Source organism: Thrips palmi, unplaced genomic scaffold (genome assembly GCF_012932325.1).
Source record: "Thrips palmi isolate BJ-2018 unplaced genomic scaffold, TpBJ-2018v1 HiC_scaffold_12, whole genome shotgun sequence".
Classification (NCBI taxonomy): domain Eukaryota; kingdom Metazoa; phylum Arthropoda; class Insecta; order Thysanoptera; family Thripidae; genus Thrips; species Thrips palmi.
Window position 1 is genome coordinate 12083935 of NW_023144623.1, and position 23808 is coordinate 12107742.

Consider the following 23808-nt stretch of genomic DNA (forward strand, 5'->3'; position numbering starts at 1 on the left):
TACAGTGTACAGTCGGGGCAGTGTAGGCACTACACCCAGGCAAGCAGGGCAAGCACACCGCCGCCGCGTACACGACGACCAAGTTTGGGGCGACCTATCAGCCCGGCAGCTGCAACAGCAATAACATCAACAGCAACGACGACGACGACGACGACGGCAGCAACAACAGCAAAAATCAATTAGCGGTCGCACTGCCAAAGTTTCGATTGGTTGCTGCCTGTGCCAATCATGCAGCCCCTCGCCTGCGCGTACTCCGGCTCTGCTCTCCGCGAAACGCGCGAGCGCAAAAGCGCCCCCTACCTTTTTTAATGGGGGGGGGGGCGACTTAGTAACGAGAAAGGTTGGACTAGAATGAGAGTCCAGCTGGTCACTTGGGCGACTCGGAATTCGGGATTTTCGTTCACCGTGCCCGCTGTAGGGATGATTTCTTTTGACACGGCGCTGCCGCCGGCATCGCGAACCTCGTCCTCGCCGACGAGGTCCTCAGGAAGAGGAAAAGGTGGCTGTAGTGTCCGCGTCGCCCCGGCGTTGCCCCGGCGTCGCCGCGGGCCGACGACAAGGCCCTCGTTTCGCCCGACGACGCAAGGCAGAGGCACAGCGCCGCACAGCGCGCCGGCGGTGGTTGTTTCGGTACAAGAAGCCAAGTTAATTAGTGCGGCGCGACGAGGAAGACTCGGTGGGCACCGCGGCCGAAGGACCGCCGCGGCGCGCCACGGCCTGGACGGGATGACTCGGGGCGGCGCGGTGAGGCGTGCCTACAGTGCCGTGGCCGCCAACAGTGAGCAGTCGGCGCGCAAACCGGCAAATCCGCCGAAAGGCGTCAAAAGGTGAATCCGGTGTCGCTCAGTCACCGGCCGCCCGGTGCCGCCGCCGCCCTTTGATACGCGATTAAAAGGCGGGGCGGGGCGGGGCGGGGCGGGGCGGGGTGTGGCGGGGTGTGGCGGTGGCTCCTGGCCCCGCCAAGCAGACGCGTCGCGCCGCGGCCCTGAATGCTACCCGACTCAAGTTGGCGGTGAATGAGCTCAACTTGGGCAAGGAGCTCACATCCCCGTCCCGCGTCGCCCCGCGCCTCCCCGCTTGGCCCGAGTGAAGCTTTTCAAAAAGTTTCAAAAGCTAAACGCCTCTGGGGGGGAGGGTAGCTGGGGGGCAGCATTGACAAACCCGTCAGGAAACACAGTTCTGCCGTGTTTGCACCTTTTCCCCCTCCCCGATGTGCAGGCGATTTTCTCGTTTTTTCCTTCGCCCGGGGAGAGATCGCAATGACGTTTTTCCGATGCAACGAGCGCTGCAGCACACTGTAGGAGATAAACGTGGCGTCGACGGCACCGGCCGGCCGAATCGGAACGCATCTATTAAATTAGAGAGGAAGGCGAGAAAAAGAGGGTGAGAGTGCGGGGAGGGGGAAATGTAGGTGTAAATGGGGGCCGGGGGGGGGGGCGACTCGGATGCGATGGACCGCCATGGGGAGGCAGGGAGAGTCGTTTCGTCGCTCTGTCTCTCTCGCACTCATGGGACTCTCCGTAAGGGTGCGAGAGAGACAGAGCGACAAAGCGATCTTCTGAATCGCGCGGCAGGGCCACGGCGCGGCAGGGCCAGAGGCGGCACCGGGGCCTCATTTCGTCTCACACATGAAATAATTTCATCGCGCCTAATCTTCCCCCCTCCCCTTTCTCTCCCTCTCTCTCGCTCTTTCTCTCCCTCCCACCCGCACCGCCCGCCCATCATCCAATCAACTCATTGTGCTGATGTGTTCCGGCTCCCTGGCTTCGTCGTGCAATTCATGAAGCTCGCCGCCTAGGGCTTGTAATTCGAGCCCGCCGTCAAGCTTTCGTTCCGCGTCAGTGCTCGCGGGGCAAGGATGGGATTCTGCTTTTCTGGCTGGGGTGTCCGCGTCCACGAAGTCCGTGTGCACGAAGTCCGCGTCCACGAAGTCCGCGTCCATGAAGTCCGCGTCCACGAAGTCCGCGTGCACAAAGTCCGCGTCCATGAAGTCCGCGTCCATGAAGTCCGCGTCCACGAAGTCCGCGACCACGCCGCCCGCCAAGTAGGCTGGCGAAGGCGACGGCGGAGGCGACGGCGGAGGCGGCAGGGCCGTCGCGCTGCGCTGGGGCGCGGCCGCGCGGCGGGTCAGCCTACTCTCACGGCGCTCAAAGCGTCAAAAGGCAGTGCGTGATGGCGCGTGGCCAGGCAGGGCGAGCTTAGACGGCCCGCTCGCCTGGCCGACGGCCTGCAAGAGGGCGGGGCTGGCGGCTGGCAGGGCGCGTCTGCCTCTGGCGCTAATGAACGGTTGGCTAATTAAAAGAGGGACATGGCTAAACGCGACCGCCCCGCTCCGCCCCGCCGGCCCGGGCCGCCATTATCGGAGGGACAGCCCTTGGGGCTTACCGCTGATCGTTAGCCCCGCTTCATCGTGCGCCCCTCGCCGCCGAGGCGGCCAAGGCGAGGCGGCCAGGCGGCCCGTCTCCGTCTTGGAGATGCTGAATCGGCGCCGCCTTGGCTTGCCTTCGCCACACGGCCTTCGCCCCGTCCGCCCCCGCCCCCGGGTGGCCTCTTGGCTGCAATGGGTGAATGGGTACCCTGGGTGCGATCCAGCCATCCAGAGGCCGCGTGCCGCCCCTCGGCGTGCCGCCCCTCGGCGTGCCGCCCCTCGGCGTGCCGCCCCTCGGCCGTGCCGCCCTCGGCGGTCGGGCGGCCGGCGCGGACGGGTACCGCGGCCACCGACGCCGCGCCGGTTCCACCCAGGTTCCAAGGCTCCACCCCGCTGCTGAATGCTGACAGGCTGACGTCGTCACTTACCGGTGAGCGCTCCGTGCGGCTAGCTGCAGCCGGTGCAGGCGGTATCCATGACAGTGGGCTGAGCACGGCGAACGCGAAGCACGCGAAGCACGCGGACCTAACCGACTCTCAGCATCCAGACGCCCCGGGGGCGCGGTCATGCACTTGCTCTTTAGTTATCCACAGTATCCGCCACGCTCACGCTCACACACGCACACACACAAACACACGCGCGCGCGTTCACACGCTCGGACACGCCGGTTCGTCCGACTGCACTAAGCACTTGGTCCTGGTCCTGCCGGCAGGGAGGGGGTCGCGCTGAGGCTGTGGGGCCGTGGGCCGTGCCGGGCCTAGCCGTGCTGCGCCGGGCGTGCTGCGCCGGCCTGCTGTGCCGTGCCGCTCACTGGAAGGGAAGGGCCAGGGCTTGCCGCTTGCCGCTTGCCGGGGCGAGGCTTGCCAGGCTAGCCAGGCTTGCAACACGCAGACTCGACTCCGCGCCGCCACGCTCCGCGCCGCGCTGATGCCCTGCCGCTACTGGAGGGGCTGGAGGCCCCCGCCACCCCCTCCACGGACCCGGCGGGGACCCCGGTAGGCCCCGGTAGGCCCCGGTAGGGGGCGCATGCGCGGAAGGGGGGAGGGGCAGTGCAGGGACCTTCCCTGGCCACCCCCGCGCCGCCCCCAGCCGCCCCCAGCCGGCCCGCGCCGCGCGCTGCTACCCCCGTTTCTTCGACCCTTGTCGCTCCCTAGTCCCTCCGGCAGCAGTGGTGCCTCTCAGCTCCACTCGGCCTCAGCCCTCAGCCGCCTCGGCCCCGCCGCCCCCGCCGCCCCCATCAACACCCCGGCCAACCCCGGCCACCCTCATCCACAACGCCGCCACTCGGCCCGCCGCCCCGCCGCCAAGCTTTGCTTTGCTTTAAATGAAATATCAAGCCCAACGTGCAAGACGCGCCCAAGACAGGCTCACCAACACGTTGCCCGCGCTGACACCGCCCGGCAGACGAGAGTCGTTTTCGTCGCTCTGTCTCTCTCACGGGACGTCCGCTGCAGGCACGAGAGAGACAGAGCGACGAAAACGACTCTCGGAATCAGCCTGCAGGTGGCGGTACAGTACATTTCAATCACCGCGTGGCCCCGCCGCCCACGCCCTTCTCCTCTCGCATCCGGGCCGGGCGGGGGGCCCCGGGCCGGGGGGTCGCGAGGGGGACCTGAATGCAGACGGGATCAGAGGCGATTTCCTCACCGGATTACCGTACAATTACTCCGGTACATGGCCCGGCGACCGACTCCCAGTCGCCCGTGCTCCGCTCCCCCCCCCCCCCCCCCCAACCCAGCCCGGCCCGCCCCTGCCTCGTGCTACAGATATATCTTCACAGCACCTCACTTGACTTCACGGGTGACTGGTTCGCTGCTAGTGCTGCGTGCTCTGTGTGTCGACGAGCCGGTGATGCATTCTTCATGGAGAGCGAGAAAAATATGTCCGGGTCAATTTTGAAACACATAAAATGTTTGGACTTTCTAAAATTTTAATTTTATTTTAAATGTCAAATTTTGGCTTTGTTGAGTTCTTCCAGGACGGTCATAGGGAAAACACTGTCAAAAACATCAATTTGGGTGATCACATATATTTTTTATTTGTCTTATTGTTATAATGAATGAAGCAGATTGACCTGCCCACGTTAAAAACGTCAGTCAGCAAATCCTGTCATGAAGCATGAGGCTGCATGCAATTGGCAGTAAAGGCTAGGAGATGAAGATCTTGTTGTAACTCAGATAGTCGCCGCATGTGTCTGTCAGTGTAAGGCAAAAGACCCTCTAGGGTAGCTCTTAATCCTTCTAATCTCAGTTTTCCAGAAGAAATGTGATCTAGTAAAACCGATAAAACAGCCTGAAAAAAAAAAGAAACAAATATTGTGAGATAAATTGACGGCACTATAGCAATATATTCGAAAACAGCAATGGGGACAAATACCTGAGCTGTATAGCAATGCTTTCCATTTGAATTCCACAAAACTGCATACTTCAAAAGATCTTCCTGCTGACTTGTTCCAAGTTGTGACAAAGTTTCACTGAGTCCTCTTGTGTCTCCTTTTTTAAGAATATCTGGAAGAATGGGTAAATAAGTTAGCAGATGGCAGATAAAGATATATTTAAATCTTTTAAAAAGTGTGTATAAATTGATTATAATAACAAAAACTTACTTTGGACTATTGTCAAACATTGATGTGGTCTCTGCAGTCTTAGAGCTAATTTAAGGGCCTTGAGAAGCTCATTGTTGTGAATTAAATTGGACAACTGTTGTTCTTGAAGAGTCAACTTTTCCTTCTCTTCAATAGCAGCTTGTTTCTTTTCTTCAGTTACATCTTTCCATGTCACTAATGTGGAATCAGCCCCTCCAGTCACAATTGCGCTTTCAGTGGTTGACACTGCAGGGAAAGCAACAAGGTTAAATACTAATTGAAGGCACATTTTACTCACGGTCATTGAGTTACTGCCAAGAAAGCTCACCTGTCAAAGCCCAAATTCGACCACTATGCTCATCAAAGGTGGAGACACATTCACCTGACTTTATAAGCCATAATTTAAGAAGCCCATCAGCTCCTCCCGTAACTAATTGATTTCCTTGAGATAAAAATTCCCCCCGGACCACAGATGAATCATGGCCTTCGAAGGTCTAGAGGACAAGGCATGGGGTAAATTCAACAATATAGTATTATGGGTATTACTAATTTGTAATCAGCAAAAACTGTTACCTTAATACACGACAAATCTTGCAAAGACCACAAACGCATAGTACAATCTGCTGATGTGGTTAGGACCATCTGATCTACAGGAGAAAATCGCACACACCAAACACCTCTGCGGTGCCCACGTAAAACTCCAACTAAAGAAAGGTCTTCTACACTCCAAAGCTGGAAATATTATGATGATAGTGCATTACTTTACTACATGTTCATTTCAGATAATAATTATAATGACAGTAGAAGTGACTATTACCTTGGCTGTCTTGTCCTGTGAGCCCGTTGCTAAAAGTTTATCATTGGGAGAGAAGCAAATACTATTGATATCTTTTGGATGAGCAATTTGAGTAATTTTTGCATTGATTGTAACAGGTGCAGATTCTAAACTCCGAGAGGAAACAAAAAATACAGTAGAAAATGGATTTTTACAAAATGTAATTATTGTTTCAGAAATACAAAATTAAAAAAACCTACCACTATCCCACTTGGAAGGAAGGCTCCAAATTTTAATGCAACTGTCCTGTCCAGCAGAAGCAAGAATATTGCATGACAATTGGCCAAAGTGAACAGAACCAACAGCAGCTGTGTGACGCTGTCCAAGCCCCACGCATACGGCTGTGCTACCATCTTCTGTCAATTGCCAAACTCTCACACAATAATCCTTCAAACACAAAAACAAAGTTTCATTATATAACAATAAGTGCAGAAAAAATTTGTAGGCATCAAAATTGTCATACTACATACTTTAGCACATGAAACAAAAAGTTTGGGATTTGACCGAGATGTTGAAAGACTCAAGACGAGGTCAGTATGTCCACGTAAAAGGGTGCAACTCATGTCAGAAACACGGTAAAGAGCCACATTTGTGCTGTTTGTAGCTACAGCCAGATGGGAATCATCTTTACCAACGTAAGCAATGTCAAGAATCTCATCACTAAAGCCAACAAACTGTAAAAGAATACATTTTGATTCATTAATTAGGCAAGAAATTGACGAGTCAAAAAATTATGTTGCACATTACAGGTTTAACTGTTAGTACCTGTTTCACACATTGGAATGTGTCCACTTTATGAAGTATAATATTGTGTTCAGAAGAAACCACTCCCAAGGCACCAACATCAGAATTCCACAAAAGCCGGGTGATGGCCAGACTTCCTTCCTCCTTGGCTTTAGATATCAAAGAGTTTGATTGCACAAAGATTTCTTTAGCAGCAAACACATCCCACACTCGAACCACTCCTAAACATTAGAAAAAATATTTATATAAACCATGGAGATAATCATAATCAAGATGAAAGAAGGTCCACACACACACACTACAAAGCTCTAAAACACTTACCTCTCTCTCCTGCCACGGCCACCCAAATGCCCCCTTTTTTGGCTTGAACTGGCAATGATACTTCAGGGGGAAGTATAACAAGTCCTTCCAAACCTTCATAGAGTGGTATTGTATTTATAGCACACTGCTTATCAAGATCCCACAATATTACTACTTTGTCTCGTCCACAACTGTAATGAAATACCTAGCTGCATGAATAAAGATTATCAAATAATTTTGTGGGCATTCTCTTTTTGGTTGAAAAACCAACACCAACCTGACAATGTGTTTTCCATCACTATGAATGGATATGGAAGACACTCGGCTGAAGTGTCCCTCCAATGTGAGGGCAGGTTTTCCTGTTTCCACGTCCCATCCAACGATTACAGCATTATCTGCAGCCCCTAAAAGAAGCTTCCGTGCTTTGTCGGGATGGAAGGTCAATACACTGCAAGAATAGAAATTGGCAGATACATAATCCTCAACCTCATTGACAATTTATTTATACGAACATTGGTCACATTATGATACAATAAACTTACCTTACAACACCCTGAACACCAATCAAGTTGTGAGTACATGATTGGTGGACAAGATCCCAGAGTCGTACACTTGAATCAGAGCCTCCACTGGCCATAACAGTTCCATTGGTTGTAAGAGCAATTCTGGCTACAGGACCTTTGTGTATGCTTTTCCATGATTTCATAGATTTTTGGGCTACAAGGAAAAAGGGCAAAAAAGTAATTAAATTACACAAAGACTTATTTTAAATGTAACTATACCACAAAGAAGAAAAATTGTTTGGAAATTTTACTTGGAACATTCCACAAGTGGAAAAGACCACTTTTGTGACATGATACAACATGCTGATCATCAGCAGATAGGGCAAATGAAACGACAATGTCATCCAGCGCAGAATCGTCAGAGTCCTCAGTATGACCCAGTCTCCCAATCAATTTGCCAGATTCTACATCTAACAAGTTGATTGCAGGACCACATTGGCACAGGAATAGCTTTCCATCTGATGTCCACTGAAATCGTGAAAAACAAATAGAAGAGAAGTGAGACAAAAATTATTCAGCAAGGATAAGAAAGCTTAGAGTCTTCCTCCGTTATTCTTATCAAAACTAAAAGCAGATCGTACCTCGACTGTGCCACCTGTAAAGATAGCTCCGAGCTTCGATTCAACTTCGAACCTAAAACAAAGCATGAAGGATAAAGGCATTAGAATTTTTAGGTTATAAAGCAATAATTCAATCATTCAAAATGTGTTGGCCATGAATTAGACTTCAAAGGAAGCAAAATACGTACACCTCTTTTAATTTTAATTTGGATGACATTGTGAAGACATATACTGACACCAAACAGAAATAATGAGCCTAAACTAACGCAAGTCTTCGATGGCACATGGTGTGGTGTCAGTGTTGATGTTTTGTCGTCTGCTGTCCCGCTTTCTCCTCTCCCCCTTCCATCTCCTTCCCCTCTCCACGAAGTGGGAAAACACTACCAACATGCCATTTTCGTCTCTTGCCATAGAAGGTGTTTAACTCCTCTTATATTGGCATTTATGTTGTTGTCATCTTTTAAACTGATAATCCTGTTTTAAAGGCTTTGGAATTTACTTTTCAGAAAAGCCTGTGAACCACCGAGGTTATGCCTTTTCTGGCGTCACCGTTGTCGCCGTCTGCTGCGTTGCGAAACGAGTAGCGATGATTGCAGCCACTGCTGCGACTGCAGCGATTGCGTTGCGTTTGCAGGCGAACTGGACTCTGTGCTCGGTGTCCGTATGTGTACATCAGCAATTTGCGGCCAGGGGCGGTCAGGTGAGGTGTGCGGGTTCAGAGTACAGGTAGCGCCGTCGCCCACGTAGCTGGTGGGCTGCAACTACCTGTGAGGTCCCTGCACTTTCCTTACCTAAAATGTCCGGCAAAGCGGCTACCGCCCCCAAAACGAAAAAGGAGCAGGGTATTGCAGTCAAATCGTACCTGGTGTTCTACAATGTGGCTCAAGTTGTTGGGTGAGTTCTGCAGAAATTAGAAAGTTGTACAAGTTGCTTGGTCATGCTGAGATTTGTGAAAGTCATGGAGTGCTCGTGTTTGCATTAACTATACAAGTGGTCAAGTATCAGGTCCTGTAGACTTGTTTTGACCGTAGAAGTAATATATTTCCTTCTATGCTGAAAATGAAACATCACATTCTTCCGTACACTTCAAAAATTGTAAATATAATTGATATAGTTCATTGAACTTAGGCATGCTTAATTTACTTTCTGTGTGCCAATTGTAAAGACTTTACATTCCACCAAGCTGCTTTGAAATCTTCTTTAAAATATCTCAGCAATTAAAAAAAAACATTTTTATATATATATATTTTTTTTTTTTTAATTTTTTTCCATTAGGTGGAGCTATCTTCTTTTCCAACTGGCATGGTACTTCATTAGTCCTCCCAAAGATACCACATTATGGGAGTATGTGAAGTTAACAGTGATTATTTTCCAAAATGCTGCCCTTCTCGAGGTAAGTAGAACTATGCTATACCGTAATATATTCACGCTCTCCCCTCCCACTCCCAACAAAATGTTTTTCTCCCACCCTAACATTATATGGTTTCCCTCCCTTCTGTTTTGGGGTCGTCCGACCATCCCGTCATGCTATTCAGAGGCAGATCGACAATCAGCCTCAGGGAGAGGCAAAGTGTTGCTTTTTTCCTATTTACAGGGGTAAAAAGTTGCTGTTTGCCTAACTTTCAGTTGGCTTCCTTGGGACCAAATGGCCTGTTGCCCCCCTTTAAATCCGTACCTTGGTGGTATTACTTTAAAGGACTTCACAAGACGGAAAGCACTGGAAGATTTAGAAAACAAATAAAAATGCATTAATCACCTTCTCTCTTTTCTGTTTCTGTAGGTGGTGCACGCTGCACTTGGACTTGTTGTTTCAAATGTTTTCATGACAGCAGCTCAAGTGTATTCCAGAGTCATGGTTGTATGTTTAGTTCTCCTTGCTACACCAACTGCTCCTCTTAGCATTGGTCTTCCCATGGCTCTGTTCGCCTGGTCCGTCACAGAAGTGATCCGTTACAGTTTTTATGCTTTGAATCTCCTGGGAGCTGTGCCATTCTTTCTGATTTGGTGCAGGTGAGATGAGTCAACACTTTTTCAAGTAACGGTGCTTTCTGCGATTTTCTAATATGTTTCACTTCCTTTTTTTGTGTGTGTGTTTTCAGATACACATTCTTTATCGTTCTCTATCCCATTGGTGTCTCAGGAGAGTTGCTTTGCATCTGGTCAGCTTATCAGCATGCAGCAGCCACAAGCATGTGGTCTTATGCTCTTCCCAATATCTTCAATTTCACCTTTGATTATGGATATTTCTTGATTGGTAATATGTTGGCATATCTTCCTGGTGAGTACCTACCGTGAATTCAAGTTGCAAATTTCAACAGTGGGACAAATGGGTTAACAGCAAAATCAATTTTTTTTACAGTGTTCCCTCAGCTATATTTTTATATGTTTGCCCAAAGGAAGAAAGTGCTAAGTACTAATGTGTAATAAACTCTGTTCACAGTGTTTCCTCAGCTCTATCTGTACATGCATGCTCAGCGGAAGAAGGTGATCAAGGGTGAAGGCAGCAGTAAAAAGACTAAGTGAGGAGATATCTTCAAGAAGACTGTTTTTTTTAAAGCTCAAATTAGCTTAAAGGATTTTTTTAAAATGGGAAAATTGATAAAAGACAAAAAGTGGGTGTGGGGGAAAAAGGTTTTCCTATTGAGCACACTCCATGTGTGTCCAGTTACCAGCAACCATTTAGTTTAATATCATAGCTTTTCATTTTTATTTTTTTCATACCACAGTTTAAATAGATTAATTTTTTTCTTCCAAAGACTAGGAAAGTTAACCATTGACCTTCTTCTTACCATTTGAAAGGGTCAGGTTCTGTGTTATTTTTATTGTTTCAGTACAAATGTTTTTGTTTTGTTTTCTACTTAAATAAATGTTGGGTACCTAAATTATTAGTCACATTTTTTTAATTATGTGTTGTGTATCTAATCAAGGGGTAGGTGGGTAAAGGTGTAGGAATCTCAGCTCATTACTGGTAGGATTGGGATCCAATTTAAGACAAATGTGATAACGTATCATGAACCGCTTTGCAGGTTCTTGCCCCTTTTTCTCAAATTTACTTGTGAATGCAGTACCCTGTCATTTTATTAAAAAAAGAGATGCATGTGAATGCAAAACCTTGTTATTTTTATTAAAAGTGATGCATGAGAGTGACTCATTACTTCCTCCTTGAAAAAATTTACATTCACTTACTAACAAATGATATTAGGTGATGGTTCTACCATAGCCCTGAATGATTTCTTTTGGCTATTTAACACGCTTTGATTGCCTTAACACATTCATTGCAACAGGTGTGTTTGATGATGATTGGTCACAGGGCTAGACGCTTTCCTGGGCCAAGTATTCAGTGGTAAATACATTCAAGTTAAACGTACTAAATGTTACTAAACAACATTCTTACTAACAGCTTACAAGAAATTTTGAACAGCACATTTTGAACTGAATAATCTAAGCTGATGTTTGAGTCAGTACATCCATGAATCCAGGTAAGGGTTCAGATAAAAGTGGACATAAACATTCATTTTGGCCAAATGCACATTCCTTTATTAGAAGAAATACAAATCGAGAAATGTTCACAAGGTCAAGTATAAAAAAAGCCACGCCAACTCTTCATTTACTGAGGGTCTCCAGAAGGCATAGTTCTGATGATATCACTGTCACCAGGGTCAGTGATGGACAGTGTGCATACCCTGAAGTACTTTCCGCAGGCTGTACCCAACTCAATGTTGTTTCCAGTGTAGTGGTGAACACCAGTCTTGGCAAGCATGGCGTAGTACTCGATCTCAGATTTCCTGCAACAATAATCGAACATTGCAACACGACAAAATGAAACCCAGCACACGTCCCAAGCAAATCTAATCGATGGAATGGCAAAGACAAGTCTAAAATATTGTAATCAAAAACAGCGCCAATACTGACTGATTCCTAAAACGCATGAAAGTGCCAATTGCCAGGGTAACAAACCTCAGCAATAAAGGCAAGTTACGATCCTACAATAACTAGATCAATATGCTTAACACCAAGCCAAATCACTTGTCATACTTACGAAGTGAAGCCCGCAGACACCACTTTAGGTATGAACACCATTAACAAGGTACATACTAAACACATGCAGTTCAGTACATACAATGTTGCCGGTACGAGACTACTCCATAGGAGTCCAAAAGCTCAAGAAGCGTCTTATGCCAAATCAGTGGATAGCAATGCTGCGAGAGCTTACTTTGAACTAAACCGGTTGGAACAACTTCAACCACAACGTACTGAATCAAGGGCCATCCATGATTAGCAACAGAGATCCTGAGGGAATCCTACTTCTCAGCCTCACCTTAGTGGAGGAGTGTTGTTGGCAATGATGACAAGCTTGGCCTTTCCCTGACGGAGGGACTTCAGGGTCTGGTTCAGTCCAAGGACGTACTTTCCACTCTTCATGACCAACGCCAATCGGCTGTTGATGCTCTCTAGAGCCTTTTTCTGTAGGGCAGAAGAATTTAAAGGGTTACATCAGGCAAGAAAGGCAAGATTTCGAAACCAATATATAAAAGATGAGTCTACGATGAAGTGAGAGTAAACAGTGAAACGATCCCCGGAAAACGAGAAGTTAATTAAACCGAGAAACAGACCGGGCATGCCGGTGGACACACGACGAATAGGTTAAAAGTGAGAGGTTAGGTCCCGAACACGGGACATCAATACGATCTAAATGTCGCAGACTCAAATGAAAAAGAAAATCCAGAAAGCCCACACGCCAACGCACAAGAATGCGAACCGCAGAGGTAAGTTTCCAAGGGAAAGCAGAGAAAAATAAGTCATGTTTTCACATGGCGCCGCCGCAAGCATGCTTACCTGTTTCTTTTGGGCAACCATGGTGACGTTTTAAGATCACACCGACCTGAAATTGAGGAAAATAAGCGAGTCAGATATAAGAAACGAAAACTCAACTACGCGAGCACGATTTGAGCGAGAAATATATCCAGATGCACGATTTATTCCACTGGGCAAACACACACCTTCCACTACAGACAGCGGGCAACACGCGAAGGGCGACGTGGTCTCTGCCGGAAAAGGAAACCGTAGTCCGTCAAAAGCGGAGAAGTAGCGTGGGGGTACGCTCTCTTCGGCGTAGCGTGGTCAAATCTGCCCAAACTAGAAAACACGAGTTTGCGGCTTGTCTTTCTTTGGATCAAAATAAGGCGATGCTGCAATCAATAAGAGCTACATTTATTTCATTTAGTAAGTTGTCTTAATGGAGTCGACTCTTTGAAGGGGGAAAAATCACTGAGCAGTAGTTCTTGGAGCATCCGCGAGATGGCGCCTCTGTCCACCCCGCGCAGCGTACGTGGCTTCTGATTGGTCGTCTGTTCCAACGGCCGTCCTTTGTTCTGTTCCCGCGGCCCGCGTGAGCAGATTCAAACGACAACGGGACCCGGTCTGGCGGTACTTGGTAGAAATAGCTGGACGGTCTGGAATATTTCTTGAAGATGAACGGAACGGATATTCCTCTATTTTTGGGTCAGTTATGCTCATCAGTGAAATACTGTGCGTGGGATAAACGGACGTAGTTCGTTTTCGAAGATCGGCGCGCTCGCGCTGTCGAATGGGATGCCTACCTCCCAGGCTGTGGAGTCCCTTCACGGCGAAGATGCACACGACGCTCTATTGTCGAACTAGATGCCTACCTCTCAGGCGTCGAAGTCTCAATCCGAAACGAAGATGCACACTGATCTTGTTGTGAGACTTTTTGTCAAATGGGCTGCCTAACCTCTCAGGCGGCAAAGTCGGAACCCAAAACCAGATCTTGAACTCGAGAGATTGGGCCACAAAATATGATCCTAGGTATGCCATTTCGGGAAAATGTAATGTATATTTACACAAGGTTCGCGCTCAGAGGCAGCATGATGGAGTCCCGAGTCCCGACTTCCCGCCCGCGTGGGTCACCAGCAGACTGATTCTGACAGTTGTTTTCGTCGCTCTGTCTCTCTCGCACCTATGCGGGACGACCCATGGGTGCGAGAGAAACAGAGCGACGAAAACGACTTTCAGAATCAGTCTGATATGGTCGCCTCGCCAGTTTCCTTGGATTGTCGGCTCGTTCATTCTTCCAGTGCATTCATTGTGTTGGGGGCCCACTTTGCACCGTCACTCGGTGACGGTGGAGGGGGCTCTCGGTCGGTATCGTCAATGCAGCCTGATGGCTTCTCTCTCTCTCTCAAGGCGGAAGTCGGCTGCCGGGGCGACGTCGGCGCTCTAGCCAAGCGCTCGCTGGGCGACTTGGGCGACGCGACCCGGAACCTGGAAGGGCTCGAAGGGCTGGCAGGGCTGGAAGGGCAGGGGGGAAAGCGAGGCGGGCGTCGTTGTGTTTGCTCGCTGCCTCGTCTCTGTCGCACTCGTTGGGGCGCACTGTAGAAGTGCGAGAGAGACGGAGCGGACGAAAAGACTCTTTCGGGGATCCGCTTGCTGAGTGTGTATCGGTCTCGCGCAGGGGGAATGACCAGGCCGCTGGCGCGCTGGCGCGGTGGGCGGTGGTTCGAGTCCGGCCCGGGGCGCTCCAGGGGCGCTCCGTACTCGCCACGCCTGGGCACGCCCTTCTCCAGAACCGAAGGTGTCGAATGGCGGTAGGAAGCTGGCCGCTGGCCAAGGACTGACCCAATCCACCAACAAATGAGGCGTCGCTCGTCGGCGGCGCGGCGTGCCTCGCGGCGTGGCGGGGCGGGGCGGGGCGGGGCGAGGAAGGGCGTGGCTACGTTAGGAAAGAAACGCGTTCTCGCCCGGTTCGAGCACGGCTTGTTTATCGGACAGGCTTGCCACCTAAAACTAAACCTATGTAGTACTGTACACAGCATGCTTGATTGCGCTCTTCGGTTACGAAAAGCCTCCCCTTCCCTTGATTCAAAGTCCCGCGGCGCGGCGGCCCTTCGCCGCCCACTCCACAGTGGACCAGAAGACCGTGGGGGCGGCGGAAATCCCGGACGGGCTTTAGAGCTCCAGAGTACGCTAAATGGGACTCGCCCATCAATAAATCGGTCTCTGAACGAGGAATCCATTGGTGGGGCACACGCTCTGTTCGAGTCCCCTTTCGCGACGCTGGAGATCAAAACGCGTCTAAGAGTTTCGGCCACCTCCATCGGCCTTCTGGCCCACTGTGTGCCACTCTCTTCCACTGCTCGGCGTGTCGCGGCTCGGCCGTGCGCGGCCGTGTCTCCTGGAGGTTTCCGGTTGGCTGCCGTCCCGAAGACGCAACTGAGTCAACAAGCAGTATCCGCACCAGGAAAAAACTCTGAGAAGGCGCTGCGACCAGGCTTCGCCAGGCTTGCGACGCCTTCCGATCCGAACGCGAACTGGCTCGCTGACTCGCGCGATGCAACGTTTCTGCTGCAGGCTGGCGGAGCGGGGAGGGAACTGGAAGTTGTCGCGGTGCAGCAACTCGCACTGCATCAGGTTTAGGAAGCCCGTCGACACTCATAACGAGCCAGGCTTAGTGAAAAAAATAAAATAAAAATCAGGCTATTTTTAAATCATTTTTTTTTTAGCAAAGTGATTGATTATAGAAGAGACATATTGGCGTAGAAAAGACATGGGTGGTTCCACGATCCAACTGTCTTTCAGCGAGAATGCCGATCAGGTCCGACCTGAGCTCAGGTCATGTTTTTGTGCGTGGAGTACACTGGTGAAACAAAGGCATTAAAATTATGCCCTTTAAGGGCGTAAACGATTTACGCCATTAAAGGGCATAAATCGTTAATGCCTTTGGGAAGGCTTTAAAATTTTGCTTAAAATTCCTATACCATTTACGCCCTTCCCAAGGGCATAAAACGATTTATGCCCTTGGGAAGGGCGTAAAAGAGTATTTATGCCCTAAAGAGCGTAATTTTTATGCCTTTGTTTTACCAGTGTATCGACGAACCCAGCCTTCGATCCTCCTGCGTGGCAGTGGCGTGGACGGGTCAGTTTGAGAAAAGCGGGAATCCAGGCATCGCATCCCGGCGGCGCAGCATCCGTTGACATCTTCCTGGCCGGCCGTCCCGCCGCCGTCCCGCCGTCCCAGCCGCCCCGTTCTCTTCCTGGTTCGCTTCATGCCATAATAAAAACGGCGGCCAGCCTGCAGGCATACGTGTGATGCACACAGAAAAGAGAGAGACAGAGAGAGAGAGAGAGAGACAGAGAAAGAGAGAGAAAGAGAGAGAGTTTTTAATTGCGGCTTGCGTTTCCGCATCGTCGTCTCGTCGCCTCGATACTCTCGATCGGGTTATCGAACAGCGCGCTCGTTTTTCGTACCGCCGTGTGTCCACTGTGTGTCCACTGTGTGTCCACCGTGTGCCCGCACTACTGCGCGCGGGCGTGGCCTCACCAGCGTCCTCTCTTATCCCTCTAACGAGATGCCGCGAACGAGACGCACGAAGGCCTCGCCCGGCCGTCCGAGCGGCCGTCGCCCTTCGCCACTGCATCCCCGGCATGTAATTGCAATTGACCTCTGCAGCGGGAGTGCAGCGGCGCCAGCGCGTCTTCATCGGCCGGACCACGTGACCGACGACGACGTCGCCGACGTCGATTCGGAGCACGGCGTCGGCGGCGCCGCGCCGCAGGTCAGATTTCCCACGTCCCTGCGCCTCGATTGCGACACCGCTTAATTGAATTTGGAGAGCCGCCTGTGCGAGAGAGACAGAGCGACTGCAGAGGCAGACTCGTGGACGGAGTGAGTCCCACGATGGATTCGCGCCGCGCGGGCACGGCCGGCACGGCGTCGTGGCGATCTCCCGGATCGCGTCGCTGCATCGCTGTCGCCATTGTTGCAGATGTCGCCGCCTGTTGCGAAACCGCGCCGGAATAGTGTGCCCCACACTGCGAAAAGAAAATGCTTCAAAAGAAGGACAGTAACGTCAGGGTATGCAGTGAAGCTGATTGGAAATAATGCGAGCAAATCCGGGCAAATCAAATCCGGCGGCTCGGCGTCGTGAAGGGGGGGGGGGTATGAGAGGTATTTATTTGCACGACGTCATGTCGCCTGGCGGCCTGTGGCGGCTGCCGAGAGGTTTTGCCGCGGCGCCGCGTCGCGCAGAGTCGCGCCCTTTGCCGTTTTTGTCGCCATTATTTCTCGCAAAGTCGGCAAACACCATAAGAAGGCGCCGGGACTTTGTTTCCGACGCAGGGGCTTGAGGGGACCTGGGGACCGACACGCGTCAGCAGCGCTAACGCGAGTACACTACCGTGCCTTCTCGTTTTTGCGACTCCCTCGCGTTGTCTTCATTTCATTCTCACGTTTTGTCAGTTTGACAGCCCGTTAGTACCGACACGAGTCGCGATAGGGCGCACCGCGCGCATCAACCGCGAAACGGTCAAATGGCGCCGTCGAATGGGCGGCCTACCTCGCAGGGGTCTCGCTCTGTCTCTGTCGCACTCGTGGGGCGCCCCGCGGCGGTGCGAGAGAGACAAGCGAAGATCCTTCGGCTGGCGACAAACGATGCGCGTTTCGGGCCGCGGCCGCGTGCTGCCGCGCTGCAGGCTGTGCGGCGTCGCTCTCTCTCGCACTCGTGGGGCGTTCCACGCGTTCCACGCGTTCCGCGCAGGGGTGCGAGAGAGACAGCGGCGAAATGCTGTCGGCCCGCTGCGCGCTGCGCACCAAGCCGCCGTTCCGTTCCGCTTCGTGCCGATAAGGCTGCGTCCGTCAGTCCGTCACCGGGGCAAAGGTGTACTTACCGGGTACCGCGGCACAGGTACCTCGCCGACGAGACGATACCTCGCCGTCGGCGGCGGCAGCGCAGCGCGCGACCCGAGCAAGCCGCCAGCGCCGCCAAACTTATGCCGCGGCGCGCGCTGTTCACGGGCCTTCCCTGCCGCCGGACTCCGAAGGACTCCGAAGGACCGCGCTGTCTCTCTCGCACCCCGACGGGACGCCCCCTGAGTGCGACAGAGGCAGAGCGACGAGGCGATCCCGCGGAATGAGGCGGCTGCTTGCGTATTCCAGCTGCGATTGCCGTCTGCCTGGTTGGGCATCTTGGGCCGGCCGAGTCGGGCCGACGGCAGCCGATGGCGGCCGATGGCCACGAACGGGATTCGCCGCCATGCCGCCAGCGTCGTCGCCGAGCACCCGATTCCGCGCCGCGATGACGCTCATGACGGCGGCGGAGTTCTGCATGGCGTTTTGAGCGAGTGCCCGGCCCACCGTAAACAGGGAACAGCGCGACTCGGACCGAGTCACTCGGGGCGAAGAACGGCCGGGGCTTCGGTTCGCTCCCCGGTTCGGTTCCCCGTTACAACGAGGAAATCACCCGCTCGGCCAGTCCACTCCACTGTAGTCCCCACTTCTTATTCATGCAATGCAGCGCGGGTTTATCTCCACTAGTAAATTGGCCGCTGTCCACTCCAGGTGCGCTACGCCGTGCTACGCCCGCCTCCATGCCCCCTTCCCCACCGCCACGCTCTCGCGGGTTTATTGTGTGTGTTTTGAGGTATTCGACAGTCGCGTCTTTCCCCGGACAAAGCGTTTTTTGTTGTCTCCCCGAAGGTTCAATGACGTTTAATGAAAATGACCGAGTAAAGTACGTTCGCCGCCCACGCGTGGAGGTCATTCATCAGGTGAGCGTCGCGGGCCTTGGCGGAGTCGGAGTGGCGACCCGCAGGCCGAGTCAATGTCCCTCCGGTTGCTGTGTCCGGCCGAATCACCGATTCCTGGTTGTCGTCGTGGAGGCCGTGTGCGCCGTTCCTGCCATGCGAGCGCCACTGTGTCCACGACGCTCTGTCTCACTCGCACCCTGCACAGCCTGCCTGCTGGCGTGCGTCAAAATTCAAGTTTCAAGTTTCAAGTTAGGGGTTCAACTAGCAGCCGCCACGGCCGTAAAGCAGACCGTAACCGCGGCCGTCCGCGAGGCGGAGTCCGGCGGCCGGTGCGGGCGCCTCGGTCCTGGGCATGGCGATGCTGCACCCGAAGGACGACGGCGACCTCAGCTTACGTAAGTTCATAAACGCCCCCTGATTCGGGGCAGGGCGTGGCGTGGCGTGGCGGGCGTCGCGTCCTGTTCCGACGCCGGGGCGGCGGCAGGCGGCGGCAGGCGGCGCGGCCGAGGCAGGCCGAGGTGAGGCAACCCTACCTGTACCCTCGGAGGAGCGACTCCAGCACGCCGCGACACGGTGCCGGACAGACGAGCCGCCAGCCAGGCAGCCAGCCGCGTCGACCAAAACCGGCCTAGAGGGGGGAGGCGTAGGGGCCGAGGCGGCAGAGGCCCGCGGTGGGGCGGGGGGGCGAGGGGCACCTGCAGCAGTCAGGCCGCGCAGCTCGCCGTGCTGGTGGCTGCGTCCGAAAGTGCACCTGCCGTCCCCCTCCCCCGCCCCGCGCCTCAATGAACAGCCGGCCCGCGCGGCGAGCTCGGCGAGCGCAGCGCAGCGTTACCCGAACGCAGCTTCGGGCGCGCGGCTCGGCGCTCGGCTCGAGACCGCCCGGCGGCCAGCCAGCCAGCCAGCCAGAACAGGGAACAGGGGCGCCCCCGCCGAAGCAGCCAGCCAGCCAGCCGGCCAGCCCGCAGCCAGCAGTGCGCGCCGCCACCTCGCGCCGGTAGGACGCAGGGGTACCGTCCTTCTCGCGCGTGCCCGTCTGCGCTGTGCGTTCACCCGAAGTGAGCGCGGTGTGTTGACTCGACAAGTGTGTCGTGTGTGAGAGTGTGAGTGAGTGTGTGTGTCTGTGCGTTGCCGCCGCGGCCCGGACGCGTAGCGTAGCGTAGCGCTGAGGGAGCTTGGACGAAGCGCAAGGTGTGTTTGGCCTGCGTGTACTAAAGTGCGTCTGCCAGTGGATACGGATTAAAGCACCTGCCCGTCGCACCCCCAACAGGTGAGTCTTCATTCTGCGTTCTGCGTTTCGATCCTGGCCGCCCTTTGACGGGGCACGCAGCGCCTAGCAGCGCCGCGCCGACGGCGACAGTCGAAGCTCGCAGGCTGGAATCGTATCGGGGCCTGTTCCAGGCTGCTCCAGGCCGAGGCGAGGCGCCCCTGGAATGCCAGGCCAGGCTCTCCCTCTCTGCTCCAGTCCATTCCAGGGCTCCAGGCTGCAGCCGCCAAGCCTCGGCAAGGCACTGCCTCCGAAGCACCGGCGAAGCTCGAAGCTCGCTGGCGGGGCTCCAGGGAGGCCAGTGGCGGGCTCGATACCACTGCAATGGCTGAGTCTGCGAAGTCTGTAAAGTCTGCGTCGGCGGTGGTGACACTGGGCGTCTCCGAATCCGAAACGTACACTGTGAAGACCTCTGGAAGCTCTGAAATACCTGGGTGCCTATGACACACCCAGGGCGCCGAGTGAGGCTCGAACCGGCGTCCCGCGGGTTCGAACGGGGGCGTCGCTGACCGCTCGGCTACACGAGGGACCCCCGAAGTGAACCACGGGCGTTTGATGTGACCCGGCCCATCGACAGGCGATCATGGAGCGATGAATGGAACACCTGTTGCGGGTTCTCGCTGCCGCCCTGCCGCCCCGCTTTCTGCTTATCTGCCACGAATAGGTGACCGCAGTCTTCGACTTCCTGTCGGACAAACGATTCTCCCAGAGCCCGAGGAGTTGAGGACGCGGCGCCGACGCCCCCCCCCCCCCCATCTGCCTTACGCACCTGCAGCTGTCCAGCCGTCCAGCGGCACGCCCCGCTTGTGGGAGCGGCTCTGTCTCTCTCGCACCCGCGCGGGCCGCTCCGTGAGTGCGAGAGAGAGGCATCGGCCTACAGTGGCGCGGTCTCCGCGGATTGTTCTCTTTTTCCGCGGTGGGCGTTGCCGGCGTCGCCGAAGAGGCGCAGTCTCTCTGTCTCTCTGCCGTCGGCAGCGGCGTTGCAGTGTGGCTCCGCTCACAAAGACGGGGCCCCGTCACGTAACGCGTTCGAAATCCCCTAAGAGCTGTGCAAATGAACGGCGGGCCTTAGCGAAACCGAAGACCAAGACCCCAGCCGCGCCGTGCCGCCATTTGAATTGCAAGTCCTGTGGGAACGCGGGGCGCCGCGCCGCCGCACTGCAAGTCTCGAAAACGCAATTGATTTGATTGGCGTTTCGTCCCCTTTTCGGGCCGCGTTCCACTGGGGCCTGGCTGCCTGGCTGGCTGCCTGGCTGCCTGGCTGGCGGGGCCCCGAATCAGGTCAGCCCAGCAGACACCTGAGCCTGAAAGGCTTGTCCTGGCGGGGCCTAACTCACTGTCCAGCGGCGCGGTTCCGCCACGCCGCCACGCCCGGCCCCCTGATTGGCGAGCTGGATCACGAGTGCGGCCGCCGGCACCGCCGGCCCGCAGACCGAGAATCGTTCTGTCTCTCTCGCACCCACAGGGGACGCCCCATGGGTGCGAGAGAGACAGCGACGAAAAGGACTCTCGGAATCCTGCGAGCCTGCCAGCCCGGCGCGGCCGAACCACGGCTGGACCTCGGCTCTCGGCCTCGCTTCGCGCTGGGAGAGGTCCAACAAGTCCCTCAGGAAGTCCGGCGTCCTGGAGGTCCTCCGCGAACCTCCGCGAACCTCCGCGAACCTCCGCGAACCTCCGCGAACCTCCACGAACCTCCGCGCCTGCAACGGCGCCGTCTTTGTTGTTGTGCGGCGGCGGTCTCATTCCGAACAGTGTGCTACTCCGTCTCGCTCTGTCTCCCTCGCACTCCCCCGGAAAGGCCCGCGAGTGCGAGGGCGACAGAGCGACGAAACTATTGTTCGGAATCAAGGTGCTGCTGCTGGCCTGACCGCCACACGGGCTGCCAACTGTTGTCGCTGTTGTCGCCCGGCGGTCGCGCGTTGTTAAATTTGGGGCAAGAGCGCGGTGCCGCGGTGCCGCGGTCGCGGGCACGGCCGGGCCTCGTGCCAGACAGAGAGAGGGACAGAGACCGACAGTCAGACGGACAGAGAGGACCCGTCTGGGATCACGAACACCCACTTCCTGCGCCGTAAACACTTCGGGCGCCACGCCGCACCGCGGCGCACAGAGCGCTTGTACTCGCCGAGGACTTCAAATTTCATTTTCTAGTCACTATTTTTGTCACTGGCTCTCCAGCAGGTTCTGTGACACTGTTTGTAAAACCAGTGTAGCTAGGCCTCTCGTCTCCCGTCGTTGCAAAATTTTTGACAGCCGAACGCAAACGCCTCATTATTCATCATTATTCATCATCTGTTTTTATATTTTCTCGTCTCGGATCGCTCGGATTGCTTCGAACGGCCGGCAAGTCGACTTGCTAACTCCACTCGGCGGTGTTGTGAAACTTCCGTCGCCCTGCCGCGCGCCGCCACGCCCCTCCAGCGGGCTCGCTGTCTCTCTCGCACTCGGGGGGCGTCCCGGTCGGAGTGCGAGAGAGACAGCGCGACAGCCTCCAGCGGTACGCCCCAGGCCGGTCTATTGGCCACTCTGCGTTTCATTGTGTCTGGGCCACAAGTAATAAAGTACCTCTCGGCGGCGGGAAATTTTCGCCGCTTGGAGCGTTTTTGTGGCTCGCCGGGTTCTTATCGCGACAAGCACGTCCAATGCTTGAAAATGTGCACGAAGTGCGACATTTTTCACCAATTCGTTCGCAGTGTACGTCACGCCATCCACTTGACTGAGGTGACGTTGATTTCCATTTGGCAATTCGCGTTGCCGGAATTTGGCAGTGCTGTGGACGCCGCCGAGCGGCCGCTCCAGGAGTACGCGGAAATGCGCACTGGTCGGGTTGAACGCCTGTCGCTGGAACCGCCGCCTCGCCCCTCCGCCTCACTTCACAGCTGACATGTGCCGTCGCTCCGTCTCTCTCACACCTACGGGGGACGCCGACGAGTGCGAGAGAGACAGTTGGCCGATGCTGGACGCTCGGAGTCACCACACTGACATTACATAACATTTGGTGCAGGCGGCAGGCCGAGGCAGGAGCGCCACGACGCGGTGCGGCTGCCGGCCGGCTGCGTTGCTGCGTTGCTGCGTTGCGCAGTCCTGAGTGTATGCGTGTTTTCGAGGCCCCGGAACAGCCCGGAGGAATCCTCCAAGACGAGCGGCCCGCTCCGGCTTCACGCCATTCCGTTCCCTTTTTTCGTTGTTTAATTTGGTTTTTATTGCGGAAGTCTATTGTGGGTCGAATTTGGCGGTGCAGCGAAACCGCACGGCGGCTTCGCCGCGCTCGCCGCTCGCCGCGCGGAGGTGCGGTGGGGCTTTCCACTCTACAGTGCCGTGTGTTTCCGCCGGGCCGTCCGTCAGCCCGTCGGGCCCAGAGCACTGCGCACTGCACTGCCAGAACACGGCTGCATTTATTTCCCGCACTCCTCGACAATCGACCGGGAACCGCCGGGAACGGGCTGCACGCTTTTTCGGCGGTGTACAGGTTGCACGCCGGCCGGCCGGGCGTAAGCACACCGCACGCGAGGAGTTGTTGTCTCTGTCGCACTCGCGTGGCGCCCCGTGCAGGTGCGAGAGAGACAGAGCGACGACTCTCCGGAACCGCTCGGCAGGGCAGGTCGCCGCAGGTTCGGCCGGCCGGTGCCAAAACGCCGCGCCGAACGCGAGAGTCATTCTTACGACGGGGAGCTGTGACGCGATCCCACTTTAGGGTTGTGAAGTACCTCGGAGTACTACCTGGAGCAGCACTGCCAACGGCCGCCAACGGCCGCCGCACTGCAGATGACGCCTTACCGGTGCAGCGGCAGCGCCAGCAACTCGGACTGCCACCTGGCGGACAAGTACGGCACACTGTTGGCCGTTGCTTCTCATTTAAATGCGGCGGCGTGTGTGTGTGTGTGTGAGAGACTGAATTTCTCATGACGGCTGCCCCGTTGCGTTCCGCACTGCTGGGCCCGGTTGGGTGGCCCGGTTGGGTGGTTCGCCCCCGGCTGCCGCAGGCTGATTCCGAGAGTCGTCTTCGTCGCGCTGTCTCTCTCGCGCTCGTGGGGCGTCCCTTTTAGGTGCG

General features: G+C 54.6%; 3 protein-coding genes across 4 annotated transcripts; 1 reads left to right on the forward strand and 2 right to left on the reverse strand.

The window, feature by feature from the left end:
• Window positions 1-4381: 4381 nt before the first annotated feature.
• Window positions 4382-8300, reverse strand: LOC117640110 (transducin beta-like protein 3). Its single transcript, XM_034376367.1, has 15 exons — window positions 8143-8300; window positions 7976-8027; window positions 7646-7862; window positions 7374-7548; window positions 7109-7279; window positions 6853-7022; window positions 6553-6752; window positions 6258-6461; window positions 5988-6174; window positions 5770-5894; window positions 5526-5684; window positions 5281-5446; window positions 4974-5198; window positions 4745-4875; window positions 4382-4660 (listed from the first exon to the last, which is right to left on the reverse strand). Exons 1-15 carry the CDS (start codon window positions 8169-8171, stop codon window positions 4478-4480), a joined length of 2394 nt encoding a protein of 797 aa, XP_034232258.1. The 5' UTR covers window positions 8172-8300; the 3' UTR covers window positions 4382-4477.
• A 243-nt stretch (window positions 8301-8543) lies between these two features.
• On the forward strand, window positions 8544-11097 carry LOC117640111 (very-long-chain (3R)-3-hydroxyacyl-CoA dehydratase hpo-8). Of its 2 annotated transcripts, none has more exons than XM_034376369.1 (5): window positions 8544-8848; window positions 9230-9347; window positions 9735-9964; window positions 10054-10232; window positions 10314-10448. In XM_034376369.1, exons 1-5 carry the CDS (start codon window positions 8751-8753, stop codon window positions 10376-10378), a joined length of 690 nt encoding a protein of 229 aa, XP_034232260.1. In that variant the 5' UTR covers window positions 8544-8750; the 3' UTR covers window positions 10379-10448. The 2 variants fall into 2 exon arrangements, with proteins under 2 accessions (XP_034232260.1, XP_034232259.1); XM_034376368.1 differs by having other exon boundaries at window positions 8549-8848; window positions 10395-11097.
• A 367-nt stretch (window positions 11098-11464) lies between these two features.
• LOC117640112 (60S ribosomal protein L30) lies at window positions 11465-13069 on the reverse strand. Its single transcript, XM_034376370.1, has 4 exons — window positions 12955-13069; window positions 12791-12836; window positions 12273-12418; window positions 11465-11739 (listed from the first exon to the last, which is right to left on the reverse strand). The coding sequence occupies exons 2-4, from the start codon at window positions 12809-12811 to the stop codon at window positions 11562-11564; spliced, it is 345 nt and encodes a 114-aa protein (XP_034232261.1). The 5' UTR covers window positions 12812-12836; window positions 12955-13069; the 3' UTR covers window positions 11465-11561.
• Between the last annotated feature and the right edge of the window lie 10739 nt (window positions 13070-23808).